Source organism: Gymnodraco acuticeps, unplaced genomic scaffold (assembly GCF_902827175.1).
Source record: "Gymnodraco acuticeps unplaced genomic scaffold, fGymAcu1.1, whole genome shotgun sequence".
NCBI lineage: Eukaryota > Metazoa > Chordata > Actinopteri > Perciformes > Bathydraconidae > Gymnodraco > Gymnodraco acuticeps.
In genome coordinates this window covers 1-14,832 of record NW_022990881.1, presented here as the reverse complement: position 1 = coordinate 14,832, position 14,832 = coordinate 1, and the positions used below count along the sequence as shown (strand labels likewise).

General features: G+C 42.6%; 1 protein-coding gene across 2 annotated transcripts; it reads right to left on the bottom strand.

The window, feature by feature from the left end:
• Positions 1-8,855: 8,855 nt before the first annotated feature.
• On the bottom strand, positions 8,856-13,271 carry LOC117557570 (metabotropic glutamate receptor 1-like; the record flags this gene model as incomplete). Of its 2 annotated transcripts, none has more annotated exon segments than XM_034233451.1 (3): positions 8,856-11,644; positions 12,203-13,062; positions 13,213-13,271. In XM_034233451.1, coding segments are annotated over 3 exon segments (2,570 nt in total), but the record flags the coding sequence as incomplete, so codon positions are not given.
• Positions 13,272-14,832: the final 1,561 nt, after the last annotated feature.

The window sequence follows — 14,832 nt, the reverse complement described above, 5'->3', positions numbered from 1 at the left end:
TGTTTTGTTGAAGTGACGAGAAGTTTAAAGAAGCTTTTCAGCAGGAAGGAAATCCTGAACTAAATGTGAATCTTAAAATGAGAGTTATGAGCGGGTGGAAGTCACGACTTATGAAGAAATACATTAAAAACAGTGGTTGCTGCTGAGTGTGATTATGTGTTGTAATAATGACTAATAATACAATTGAATAAACGGAGTAAGTAAATCAAATATGAGCTTCAGTCATTTGTTCATCTTTTTCAGGAGTATATTAGTATTTACTGTGTGACGTGTCTTCGTGCTTTAATGATCAAAAAGCTCTTTATTTTGATCATACGTTTCGCGTCTGCTCTGATTGGTTAACTGTAAATAAAGTAATAATAAGAATAAAGCTATTTTAAATTGAATGTATGTTTGTATTTGTTATGTCTCGATGCCAACCGCCTTTTATATGTAAATAATATCCTACTTTTAAATGTACGTTATTATCTTATTTTATCTTAAAGGTGGATAAAGATGTCATTTATTTCAGAAACACTTTCTGAGTGGCCCATGCCCCCCAGAGTGTTTACTGCGTAGGGCCCTCACCTTGTTTATTAACCTAGGATCTATTCTTGAGGCAAACCTCTCCTGTGACAAAATGGCATCCAATGTAATAAAAAAAGTCAATCAAAGAACTAGATTCCTATACCGGATCTCCTCTCTGGTAAACAAGAACACCCTGAAGACTCTGGCAGGAGCACTCATTCAAGGGTACTATGACTATGCTTGCACGTCATGGTACCATAGCACCTCCAAGGCGCTACAAATAAAACTTCAAACATCGCAAAATAAACTGGTCAGACTACTGCTTGACCCCATCTAGAACCCACCTCACCTCTGCCCACTTTGACAACCTAGGATGGCTTAGAGTAGACGACAGAGTACAGCCAATGGGCCTGGTCTACAAGATCCACTACACCTCTATGGTACCCATGTACATGTCAAAACTCTTCCCAAAGGTCAAGGAATACCATGATCATAACACCAGAGGGAGCTCCACTAATCATGTGAAACCCAGATTTGGCACAAAAAAGGGGGAATACACGTTTCGCAATGATGCCACATCAAGGTAGAACGCTCTTCCCACAACTGTAAAGGAAAGTAAAACTATACTTACCTTCAAAACCTCTCTTAAAGAGCACCTTCGGGGGAGAGCATTGCAAAACTAGCCCCGGTAATGGTACAAATCTCAACCTGTCGTTCAATGGACAGCTTCCCCCCCCCCCCCATCTATGTATATACTCGCATTTTAGACTCTGTTACTAACTGTATATCTGTAGACTTGGTATGTCTTAAATGTCCGGTTAGGATGTATTAGAACGAAATCTAAAATGAAAATTGTAAATAAGCAATCTGTATGTAAAAAAACACCTGTATGTAAATTGTAAATAAGCCATCTGGATGTCAAATATGTCTTAAATGATATGATGAATTGGAAATGGGGGACCCAGAGTGGAGTGCACCAGCTGGGCGTAAAAAAAGTAGGGCTTAACTCTAACTTCGGGCTTAGCTACGTCCGACGTAGTGATTCGAATTTACACCGAGTGCACCAAGCCTGACTAGTCTCGGGCGTAGCTGCGCCTGGTCTTAAGATGCGCGTCCACGTGAATACACGCAAAACAGTAATTGTTGCCAAGCAACGCCATTTTACCATTTTACAGACTCAGAGGACCGCAGAGAAGAGGGAATTCCCTCACCCACAGCGTCATCGATGACTCAAGGGGAATCCCAAATGGCCACACCCCGAAAGAGAAAGAGGGATCTGTCAGAGCTACAGCGGGAACTGACGGAGAAAGAAATCGTTCTTGTGGAGGTGGAGACCGTCAAATTGAGAGCGGAACACGAACAAATTGAGCTGGAGAAGGAGAAATTGAGACTCTTCTTAATGCCCTTTCATTGTTAAACATGTAAACAAGACGCCCTGCCATCGTTAATATCCTTCTTGCCTGTTTTACGTTACTATGGATACTAGTCTGTCTTTCCGATTTACGCCTGCTCCGTACTAGGCGTACAAGTTACACACGGGCGCAACGCATACAGGGCTTAAGTCTAAGTGGTGCACTAGTCATAACTTTAGTTTGGTCTTAACCTTCGGTTCTACGTCGGACGTAGAGTTACGCCCAGTTTACGCCCAGCTGGTGCACTCCACTCCTGATGTAAACAAGACGAAAGTCTTTCTCTGGTCTGCATCCCCTTAACAATTGTATGTTTTGAGCTGTACTGTACTGTACCCAATATACAAGCTGTTAATACACTTTTCAATCAATCAATCAAACAACCTCCCATGGCTCTAACAGCTGTGGAGCATTCGTGCCAACTAATAATTCCACTTTAGCACCGATACTGGGAAGTGTGACTTTATTCAGGTAGCCCACTGCGTTAAGTCATTCTGGTTGGGAATGCTACTGGAGGTGACTGGCATTTCCTTCTGGGTGAAAACGTCAGGAAGAGGTAAGAAGTTGTCGCTGTCCAGAAACTTCAAGTAAAGTAAAGAGACCAGCCAATCTGCAAAGTAAACTAATGTCAAACTAAAACAACTTTCTCATAAAAGGAAGTGACTAAAGATACACTGCAGCACATCTCCTAACAAGAAACAAAACACAAGTGAAGCTAGCAGGCCTCACACAGAGACTCTACACCACCTGCATGTCACACATGCTGCCAGAGGAGAAGGAAGAGAGCGACTGCAGCCTTCCTCAGGTCCTTTATACGTTTCCTAAAACATCACAGGACTGTATCTGCTTCTCCAGTTGCATCGCTTTAACGCATGTGGATTTACTGCAGATTTCTCAACTAGTTCCCTTCATGAGTTTCTGTTTTCAGTTTCAAACCAGAGCTATAAATCTTTGACCTTTGATTTGAAACTTTTACTGGAATCAACAATTTCAAGGTCAGTTTCTTCTCAGAATAACAAGTGAATTCATGAATACTCTAAAACTAATTATTTATTTTGTAATCTCATGAAAACAGCTGCTGTTATTGCTTTAACCTCCCTATTTGTTATTCATGATAAAGCAGAAAACTAATCTAACAACATATTCTTGAATTATTTTGTGCCAAACGTACAAACTTCAGCATAAAAACCAGTGTTTGAAATAAAAAATCATCCTCTTTTGTCGCCTAAAACTTTCAATATAAAGAAAAACGCATAGTATTTTCTAATAAAAGCACATGTATAAAATATGGAAGCCCTAAACGGCCATGGTTCAAACTTTGTATCCTTAGTTATTGTTACGGCCGCCGCTTTCTCTCTGCCCGTTACGGTACGTCCACACAGCAGCTTTGAACAAATCTTCCAACCCTGCTGCCCATTGACTTTGAATGGGGTGACGTCACTTTGCCTCGCTTTTCGCCGAACTGCATTGTGGGAAGCAAAGCGAAAATGTCCAGGATTTTCAGGATTCAAAAGTTGAGCAATGTTCAACTTTGAAGCTGAGGTGGAAGCGTCAGCCAATCAAATCCTGTTTATGCAAATCTGACAGTACGAGCGCTAGCCAATCAAACCGCGTGTAAGCTGGGAGTGACATAGCGCAGTTGATTTCTATATTCCTAACAAAATGGAGGAGAAATTAGTTATTGCTGTAGCAAATCACCCGGTTCTTTATGACCAGTCCCTATTTACTTACCGGGATACAAACCGGAGGAAGCAGGCATGGAGGGAGGTGGCAGAGACAGTGAACTGGTAGGTTTTCGCCTGTTTGGGGATTTTATATCCAGTTTACTTCGTTTTAACATTGCTATTGCTTTGTATGTCGGGGGCGGGAGATTCATGTGATTGGTTGTTGCTCGCAAAAAATCCCCAAGCTTTCAGACACGCCCACCTTCAAGATTTTCAAGATTTTTTTATGCCTGCTGTGCGGACGGGCCGTAACGGCCCGTCCACACAGCAGGCATAAAAAAAATCTTGAAGCTGGGCGTGTCTGAAGCTTGGCGATTTTTTGCGAGCAACGCGAGCAACAACCAATCACATGAATCTCCCGCCCCCGACATACAAAGCAATAGCAATGTTAAAACGAAGTAAACTGGATATAAAATCCCCAAACAGGCGAAAACCTACCAGTTTCCCCCACTGTCTCTGCCACCTCCCTCCATGCCTGCTTCCTCCGGTTTGTATCCCGGTAAATAGTTCTGGTCGGAAAGAACCGGGTGATTTGCTACCGTAATTTCTCGTTTGGAATATGAGGAAATGAACTGCGGTCTGGCTCTCCCAGCTTGCACACGGTTTGATTGGCTAGCGCTTGTACTGGCGGGATTTGCATAAACGGGATTTGATTTGCTGATGCCAGCTGCGAAAGCATCGGGAGCATCAAAAGTTGAACATTGCTCAACTTTTGATGCTCACGATGCTTGCAAAGCCATGCTCCGCTCCCCACAATGCAGTTCGGCGAAGATTCAAAATCTTCTACGTCACCCCATTGAAGTGAATGGGCGAAGCGTTGAAAGCATTTTTCGATGCCTGTAGTGTAGACAGGCCGTAACAGTGTTTGCAGCTGTGTGTTATATGTATATGAGCTGTGCCGTTGCCCAGACGCCATTGGATGCCAGCTTCCTTTTCCTCTCCCGGCAGGCGTGACCGAAGATCTGGATTGGAGCATGCCGGGCCCGACTCTCCAATCCCCGCACGCGCCTTCTGGGGACAGCTACAACAATGTGTGGCCTCAGTTAGTCGGGAGAGGTCTGAATCTGTGGCAGACGTCTCTCGGTACATTCGGCTAGTTTGTGTTAATGGTGGTTAACTAGGTTGTGTGTATATTTGTGCTTGTTCTTATAACTCTGATTATCTTGTAATACAAACGTTAACTGTGGTTAGCTTGTACCCAGGTTGTGTTTTGGTGACTGCCTATTTTTGTTAGCCTTATTCTTTCTATCCCACTTTAGAAGTGAGGTTTTCTTTAGGCTATTTTGTTTGTCTAAAACTTGCAAACTCTTATTTAAAGAGTCTCACTAAGTTCCTTTATTTACTTATTTAAACCGGTGCCTTTGTGGCCTTTTTGTTTTGATTGTGCGCATTCATCAAAACAACTTCCTATTTACCAATTTCAACTGGTTATATGTTACCTTCCACTTTCCACGAGCCGGGACGTAACAGTTATTCTGTAATTGTATTTGTTTCAGAAGTTATTTTTCATTAACTTCAGAAAACAAATGTTGTTTTTCTCAGATACATAAATAAAGACCTATAAAGTTGAATTAAACATTGGTCTATTTTCATTTGAAATTAATAGCTTATTCTTGATTATTGCAAGAATGTTTTATTTTCTCGATGTCAAAAAAATTGTCATCTTTCCAAAACAACTTGTATTCTTTGAAGCTGATGAGATGAATACTTGGGACAGGAAAAGGAGAGTCCGCTGGTTTATAACGTCAAAAACAGGAGACAAAAACATACAAAACATTGAATTTACTCGAAGCAACAAGAGTCATTTTAAATCCTGTATATATTTGTTTAAAATGGCAGACGTTAATTGATCCTGTGTTTACGACAGATAGCTTATTCAGAATAGCACTAAAGTAAACAGAAGCACTTATCACATTATGCAGGTTTGAGGCTCTTAATACACAATTAAAGCATATTTCTAATACTGTAATGCATATAGATATCATCTGAATATCAAAATATGATACACAATTCATACATTCACAAAACATGTCATTTATCTTAAATCTATACAGTTATGAAATGTCTATTTATAAAAAAGGTACAAATTTGACATCAAAATGAGACAAATGTAGAAAATAAAAACAGATCTTAATGAAAATGTGGCACTTTGTCCTCTGCTACATCAGTGACAGTCAGTCCTGTATCCGTCACAAAATCACACTTTTCTCCAACAAGAAACATGTCTATTCTGCTTTCTCAGCTTTAAGCGAAAAACGTGACATTTAGGAAAAAGAACGTCCCGCAAAAAGTTTGAAAAGAGGATTGATACCACTCTTATGTATAATATCAACCTACCACCAGTCGTTAGCGTAGCTTAGCATAAAGACTGGTCTATTACTTTACAACTAATCTGCAAGTTAACCAGAGACTCAGTTAACCTGTCAGTGAGCTGGTTCGCTAACTAAAGTTAGCAATTGAGCTATGGAATGTTATCTACAGTATCTATCTGTAAATCACACTTTTCTCCAACAAGAAACATGTCTATTCTGCTTTCTCAGCTTAAGGCGAAAAACGTGACATTTAGTAAAAAGAACGTCCAGCAAAAAGTTTGAAAAGAGGATTGATACCAGGCTAAATATGAAGCTATCACCATCCATTAGCATAGCTTAGCATAAAGACTGGTCTATTACTTTACAACTAATCTGCATCCTCAATCAATTGAATTCAACGTATGAAGCCCCGCCCCAAGAAGCGTAAAGTCCACAGTTTGACATTTATAAAAACAAGTTAACCTAGAAACCACATTTAATTAGCCTATCAGTGCGCTGGTTAGCCGCCAAACGTTAGCTAATTTACTAGCTAAGTTATACATCCATCTATCTGTAAATCAAGCTAGCTAATGTTCACTATCTCTGTACAGAGCTAGCTTACATTAGCTACCCATCTAAAATATAGCTATCTCAGCTTTAGGCGAAAAACGTGACATTTAGGGAAAAGAACGTCTTGCAAAACGTTTGAAAAAGAGGAGTGATACCACTCATGTACAATATCAACCTACCACCAGTCGTTAGCATAGCTTAGCATAAAGACTGGTAAAGGAGGAAGCCTCACAAGTCTGTCTCATACTTCACAACTAATCTGCAAGTTCACCAGAGACTCAGTTAACCTGTCAGTAAGCTGGTTAGCTAGTTAGCAATTTAGCTATGGAATGTTATATCTATCTGTAAATCAAGCGAGCTAACGTCCGCTTATCTCTACCTTGTTCGCTAGCTCACGTTAGCTATCTAGTCATGATGTAAATATGAGTTATTATTTAACACCCTATGGTTAGACTTGCAGTGTGGACCTGTGTCTACGTTCAAGAGTAAAATAACTTAAATAATGACAAAAATACCCATCGTTTTGTGTCTCTTGTGTAGTTAGCTGTTGTAGACGTTCCCTTTCAGCCTCACACGGGGCACCAACTTTAGCGCATCCTGTGTTTGTCTCACCTCCAAAAACTAAGATTTTAAACATCAAGAATCTGAATCTATCACTCTAACAAACTTTCAGGAACCAAATAAGTATTTTCCCAAATGTCAAATTATTCCTTTAAGCCTTTTTCATCCTTATAAAGTACAAAACACACGATATGAAACACAAAACGTTTTCTAAAAACATTGTTTCTTTGCATCACATACAAACTATATTCAGCTTTAAATAACGGGGTTGAAACTCAGCATACTTCTTGTTATGTCGCCTATATTTTCTAAAATACATCTATATGTTAATAAATGTAAATAAACAAACTTAGTTGTTGATCTCATAAAGCACAACATCTATTAATACAGAGGCCTCGAAGCGCCATGGTTACAACATTTTATTATCTCGGTTTTTTCCGTAGTTATTTGTCGATACCTCAAAAATATCAGATGTAATGACCCGGTGGATTCAAACCAATACAACACAATATACCAGATGCACAAAAGAGGTACGAGGTCAAATAGAGAAGATCATTTAAAGCAGATTTGACTGGACCCAAAGATCTGTTTATATCCAGAAGAAGATAAATATACCTCAGCTTGCTCTACGCCAAAACCCGTATTGCATTGTTTTGGTAAAAGGCTCAAAAAGCTGAATTTGTCTTATTAGGGTTATGTCTTATATATGGTCTACACAATTATTTCAAATATGTACCTTGTATTATTACAGACGAAGCATGTTTGTTTTTGTTTTGTTCCTTAAAAGAAATCCTAAATAAATAAAAATCATTGGGAAAAAAATATCAAATTTCGTTTTTCATAGACGACGAAATTAAAATGGTCAGGTCAAGAAAACAACAATGACATTTAGAGATAATGACAAATAATTAATATAAATGTTTGAAGCATGTCGTCCGTAACGTTATCCTAAAATCTTATTTGAGCATATAAATATTTAATTGGCAATTTCCTCCACTATTGAAGACAACATTTAAACGTTTTAAAATACAGCGCATTGTTCACTCTTAACAGCTATCATTCAACGAGTGAAACATGACTTTCCTTATATCCTTATATCTCATCATATACAGGTCATAAACTTAAGTATATCAAGTAGGAGAGGATGGGGACGGTCGGCACAGTTTTTATTTAAAAATCTGGGCGTTAAGTGTAAAGCTTTGTGGTGTTTAAATGGTTACCTCCCTAGCTAACTTGCCCCTTTTCATTCTGCTCTCATCTGATTGGCTGGACGATGAAAGGGCAGCAGTAGCCTAAACAAGGTCAAAGTGGGAATAATGTAACTTAAGCAGTCAGGGCCGTCCCTGGCCAACATGAGGGGGGGGTGTTATTGGAGCCTCCTAGCGGCAAAACCGTGCGGCACCACACATAAGCGCATAGGTGCGCCGCATTTTCGGCTCAGTTGAGACCCCCTCCGCAAGGTGAGGGAATGAGTCCTTACCCCAAGTGAAGGAGTTCAAGTATCTCGGGGTCTTGTTCTCGAGTGAGGGAACAATGGAGCGTGAGATGGGCCGGAGAATCGGAGCAGCGGGAGCGGTACTGCAGTCGCTTTACCGCACCGTTGTGACGAAAAGGGAGCTGAGCCAGAAGGCAAAGCTCTCTGTCTACCGGGCCATTTCCATTCCTACCCTCACCTATGGTCATGAAGGATGGGTCATGACCCAAAGAACGAGATCCAAGGATACAAGCGGCCGAGATGGGTTTTCTCCGCAGGGTGGCTAGCGTCTCCCTTAGGGATAAGGTGAGAAGTTCGGTCATCAGGGAGGGACTCGGAGTTGAGCCGCTCCTCCTTCGTTTGGTAGGTTTGGGGCTCTCTGCTGGAACTGCTACCCCCGAGACCCGACCACGGATAAGCGGGAGAGGATGGATGGATGGATGATGGGTGCTGTACAGCCGACGCTAACCAGCATCTGAAGATCAGCGCTCTAACCCACTGAGCCACGGCTATGAAAAGGTGGAGATTTCTTTAGTAAAATTTGGATGAATTGTGGTTAATATTTCTGGACTAATGAACGTTTTTATATAGCTATTATCGTATTGACCCATTATAAGACGACCCCGATTATAAGACGACCCCGAATATTAGACGGCCCCGATTATAAGACGACCCCGATTATAAGACGACCCGTCTTTTTCAAGACTCATTTTTGGAAGATACCTTGGAAAGCTTTTCTCTGACTGGTTTACATTTCATATTTCTTTGCTGCTCGACGGTTGTTCGATGACTTCGTTGATCACATTATCTTAAAATTGGCATCGTATCTTCTCCTCTCTTGTTTATTAACTCGCCTACTTTCTCTCCTGTTGCTGTTACTTTAAGACTCGTTTGGCGCCATCTGGTGTTGAGACTGTTTAATAACATCGAAAAGTCTAGACCCCGAATATAAAATGACTCATTTTTGTCAGATTTTGTTCTAGAAAAAAAAGAAACCCGTCTTATAATCGGGTCAATGCGGTACTTTTGCTTCTCAGCATTCACACCAATTTCGTTTGGGCCCATAATGCTGGAATGATCCTGTAATCTGACCCCTTGACCCCAATATTGCACATTTCAGCTACAACCCTTTTCAAACTCCGATCTCTCTACAAATCGGGACATGATCCTATAAAAAGGTGAGTATTTTTATAGTAACATTTGGATGAAATATGGTTCATATTTTTAGAATTATGACGTTTTTTATATATATATAACTATTGTTTTTGCTTCTCAGCATTCACACCAATTTCGTTTGGGCACATATTGCTGGAATGATCCTGTAAGCTGAACCCTTGAACCCAATTCCGCACATTTGCAGCATGTCAACCCTCCCCGATCTCCCCTACATGATTCTCGCTAAAATGTGCCAATTTTGGATGAATAAAGCACTTCTTATCTTATCTCCTATTTCTCCCTCACAGAGTGGAGGCACTCTGCTTGAAGTCTTTGAGGATGACGGAAGCGTACGTCATGTTGGTCGGGCTGCACAGAATGGACTCTGAATTTGGGAAGGGGTTCACGGGAGGAGGAGCGTTGTGATCTCTGAACGGAGACGGAGGCATGAGGGCCTCCTCGGAGAGTTTCCCGTCCACCGAGTCCCCGTCGCTGTCGTGGATCCGGGCGTTGTTGTATATGTAGCCGTGAAGGAGCCCAAACTGAGCCTCATCTTCCTCCTCTGAAGGGGAGTCAGGCTCCTGGTGGAGGTGGGGCTCCTGGTGGAGGTGGGTGTCTGGGTGGAAGTGGGGCTCCTGGTGGAGGTGGGGCTCCTGGTGGAGGTGGGTGTCTGGGTGGAAGTGGGGCTCCTGGTGGAGGTGGGGCTCCTGGTGGAGGTGGGTGTCTGGGTGGAAGTGGGGCTCCTGGTGGAGGTGGGGCTCCTGGTGGAGGTGGGGCTCCTGGTGGAGGTGGGTGTCTGGGTGGAAGTGGGGCTCCTGGTGGAGGAAGGGCTCCTGGTGGAAGTGGGTGTCCTGTTGGAGGTGGGTAGCCTGGTGGAGGAAGGGCTCCTGGTGGTGGTGGGGCGCCTGGTGGAGGTGGGGCTCATGGTGGAAGTGGGTCTCCTGGTGGAGGTGGGGCTCCTGGTGGAGGTGGGGCTCCTGGTGACGGAGGGGCTCCTGGTGGAGGTGGGTTTCCTGGTGGAGAAAGGGCTCCTGGTTGAGGAAGGGCTCCTGGTCGAGGAAGGGCTCCTGGTTGAGGAAGGGCTCCTGGTGGGTGTCTTGGTGGAGGTGGGTGTCTTGGTGGAGGAGGGGCTCCTGGGGGTGGTGGCTCTCAAGGTGGAGGTGGGGCTTATGGTTGAGAAGGGGCTCCTGGCGGAGGAAGGTCTCCTGGTGGAGGAAGGGCTCCTGGTTGAGGAAGGGCTCCTGGTGGGTGTCTTGGTGGAGGTGGGTGTCTTGGTGGAGGAGGGGCTCCTGGGGGTGGTGGCTCTCAAGGTGGAGGTGGGGCTTATGGTGGAGAAGGGGCTCCTGATGGAGGAAGGGCTCCTGGTGAGGGTGGGTCTCCTGGTGGAGGAGGGTCTCGTGGAGGAGGAGGGTCTCTTGGTTGAGGTGGGTCTCTTGGTGGAGGAGGGTCTCGTGAAGGAGGAGGGTCTCCTGGTTGAGGTGGGTCTCCTCGTGGAGGAGGTGGGGCTCCAGCTGAAGTAGGGGCTCCTGGTAGAGGAGGGGCTCCTGGTGCTGGTACACTAACACACCACCACTAACCGCCTCAGGAATGCTAATCATGTCATTTAACTTGGGTATGTTGAATTCGTCCACCTGCGGACGCTCCACGAAGACGCAGTTTTTTGTGTTTTTTGCGCGAGGTCCGTACGGTTCCTCCCCCCTCGGGATCTGACCCTGGTGCATCATGGGAGGGGTGACGGGGGGGTTGTACCGCACGGCTTCGCCCTCGTCCTCCTCCTCGGCCACGTTGTACAGAGTCTTAGTGCTGAGGAAGGAGTTGGTTAAGGGTTTGATGACGGCTGTCTGATTGGCCTCCTGCCGCCTCACGTGCACTGACAGTCTGTGCCACGTGTGATCTCCTTTGGGAGGGAGCCTGGCACCTGGTTCAGACCATGACACAGACTTTCCATTAGAACTATATGAACAGAATAAAGATGGACACAAATTACTGCAAGGGAACCCACAAAGGTGGAGACAAGACAGCATTTATGGTTTGTGTTGTAAAATATTGAGAATACAAAAGATGTTGTTTATATATTTCAGGGTTTCTGCAGGGTCCTGGAAATGTTTTTAAGAAAGCTAAAGCTACAAAATCCTTCAGTATCCACACTTTACTCCTTATTATCAATACGTATTCATATATGTGTGCAAGTATATAAGCACATGTATTAAGGTGTGTGTGATAATATGAAGGTGTGTGTGATCTTATTAAGGTGTGTGTGATAAGGTGTGTGTGATAAGGTGTGTGTGATAAGGTGTGTGTGTGAAGGTGTGTGGACCCTGCAGGAGCCTCTCGTCTGCAGATTAGATCATCTGCTCCCTCGGCTCAGAGATGCTGGTTTTAATTTAACTCCTCAGGTTGAACGTCTGAGGACTGAGCGCCGCGCAGCTCAGGTGTTTCTCTAACATTAAATACAGAGAACCAGCAGCTCAGAGCCTCTGGAGCATGCTCACTCATAATTACTGCACCCACCTGCCCTTCTTCTTCCTCCGGAACATGTTCAGAAAGCTGCTGCTGCGGCACGCCATCTTCCCGTCGCCCACGTGCATCCTCACAGCATCCGAGGTGGTGAAGGCGCTGCGCACGTTTCTCTCCGGCTTGGCCAGGATGATGTACATCTTGGGCGTGAACATGCATCCCAGAGCCACCGTCACACTGAGGCTCACGGAGAACGACGTGGTGATGATCTTGTAGTTGCTCCCGAAGTAAATGGGAACGAAGGCCAGCCAGATGATGCAGGTGGTGTACATGGTGAAGGCGATGTACTTGGCCTCGTTGAAGTTAGCCGGCACGTTTCGGGTTTTAAAAGCGTAATAAGTGCAGCTGAGGATGAGCAGCCCGTTGTATCCGAGCGGCGCCACGACCCCCATGCTGCTGGTGTTGCAGATGAGGAACACTTCACGGATGCTAGGGTAGGACTTAACGGGTTCTGGCGGCTCCATGATGATCAGAGCGACCTCCAGAGTCAACTGAACGCTCACCAGGATGGAGGCGATGACCACCTGCGCCCACGCACTCATGAAGCGAGGTTTCCGGGTGCAGATCTTCTTCTTGCTGCCGGCCAGAATGCGTGCGATGCGGTTTGTCTTTGTGACGAGAGCAGCGTAGCACATGGCGGCAGAGAGACCGACGAGGAGGCGCTGGAGGTAGCAGGAGAAGATCGTGGGTCGGGCGATGAGTGTGAACGGACACAAGAAGCCCAGGAAGATCCCGGCCAGGATGATGTAGCACAGCTCGCGGCTGGAGGACTTCACAACCGGCGTGTCGCGGTACAACACGAAGATAAACGCCACGAAGGAGGTGACCAGGATGCCGAGGCAGGAGAACACCACCTGCAGAGGGGAGGGGGACATCACGATGCCATGAGACATATGAAATAAACTACATATATAAAAGGGTGAAAATATATAAAATAGTGCATTCATAACTATAACAAATGTTTGCAAGAAAATAAAAATATTGCATGAAAAGATGAAACCCACCTGGATGATGGATTCGGGGTTGCTCCACTCCAGGTACCGCAGGGCGATCGGCTCACAGCCTGTAGATCAAAGCACGGAGGTGAGGCTTCTGAAAATCATTCGCTCGTTTTCATTTGAGATGAACAAAAGGAAAAGTGTTGCAGGCTGACGTAAAAATACAAAGACAAGATTATAAAAACCATCAAACATGTTTAAAGCACTCTTTAAAGCACTCTTTAAAGCACTCTTACATTTGAGCGTGGAGGTTAGAATGAGACTTCTTTCAAACAGAAAGGCTCACAGCCTGTAGATCAAAGCACGGAGGTGAGGCTTTAAGGAGCAAACGGCTCACAGCGCGGGGACAGACATGAAACACCAAGCAGCTGAATTCAAGACACAATACGTTTTCACCATGTGCTCAAGAAACACTGAAGTCCCTCCTCCAACAGAGCAACGTGGATATAGAGTACATACTACTAATACTACTAATACTACTAATACTACTACTACTAATACTACTAATACTACTACTACTACTACTACTACTACTACTACTACTACTAATACTACTACTACTAATACTAATAATACTACTACTACTACTACTACTACTACTACTAATACTACTACTACTACTAATAATACTACTAATACTACTAATACTACTACTACTACTACTACTAATACTAACTACTACTACTACTACTAATACTACTAAACTAACTAACTTACTACTACTACTACTACTACTAATACTACTACTACTACTACTACTAATACTACTAATACTACTAATACTACTAATAATAATACTACTAATACTACTACTACTAATACTACTAATACTACTAATACAACTAATACTACTAATACAACTAATACAACTAATACTACTAATACAACTAATACTACTAATACTAGTAATACTACTAATACTACTAATACTACTAATACTACTAATACAACTAATACAACTAAAACAACTAATACTACTACTACTACTAATACTACTAATACTACTAATACAACTAATACAACTAATACAAATCTAATACTAACTAAATTAACAAACTAATAACTACTAAATACAACTAAAACAACTAATACAACTAATACAACCAATACTACCAATACAACTAATACAACTACAACTAATACAACTAATACTACTAATACAACTAAAACAACTAATACAACTAATACAACTAATACAACTAATACAACTAATACTACTAATACAACTAATACAACTAATACAACTAATACAACTAATACAACTAATACAACTAATACAACTAATACAACTAAAACAACTAATACAACTAAAACAACTAATACAACTAATACAACTAATACAACTAAAACAACTAAAACAACTAAAACAACTAATACAACTAATACTACTAATACTACTAATACTACTAATACTATTAATACAACTAATACAACTAAAACAACTAATACTACTAATACTACTAATACTACTAATACTACTAATACAACTAATACAACTAATACAACTAATACTACTAATACTACTAATACTACTAATACAACTAATACTACTAATACAACTAATACAACTAAAACAACTAATACTACTAATACAACTAATACAACTAATACTACTAATACAACTAA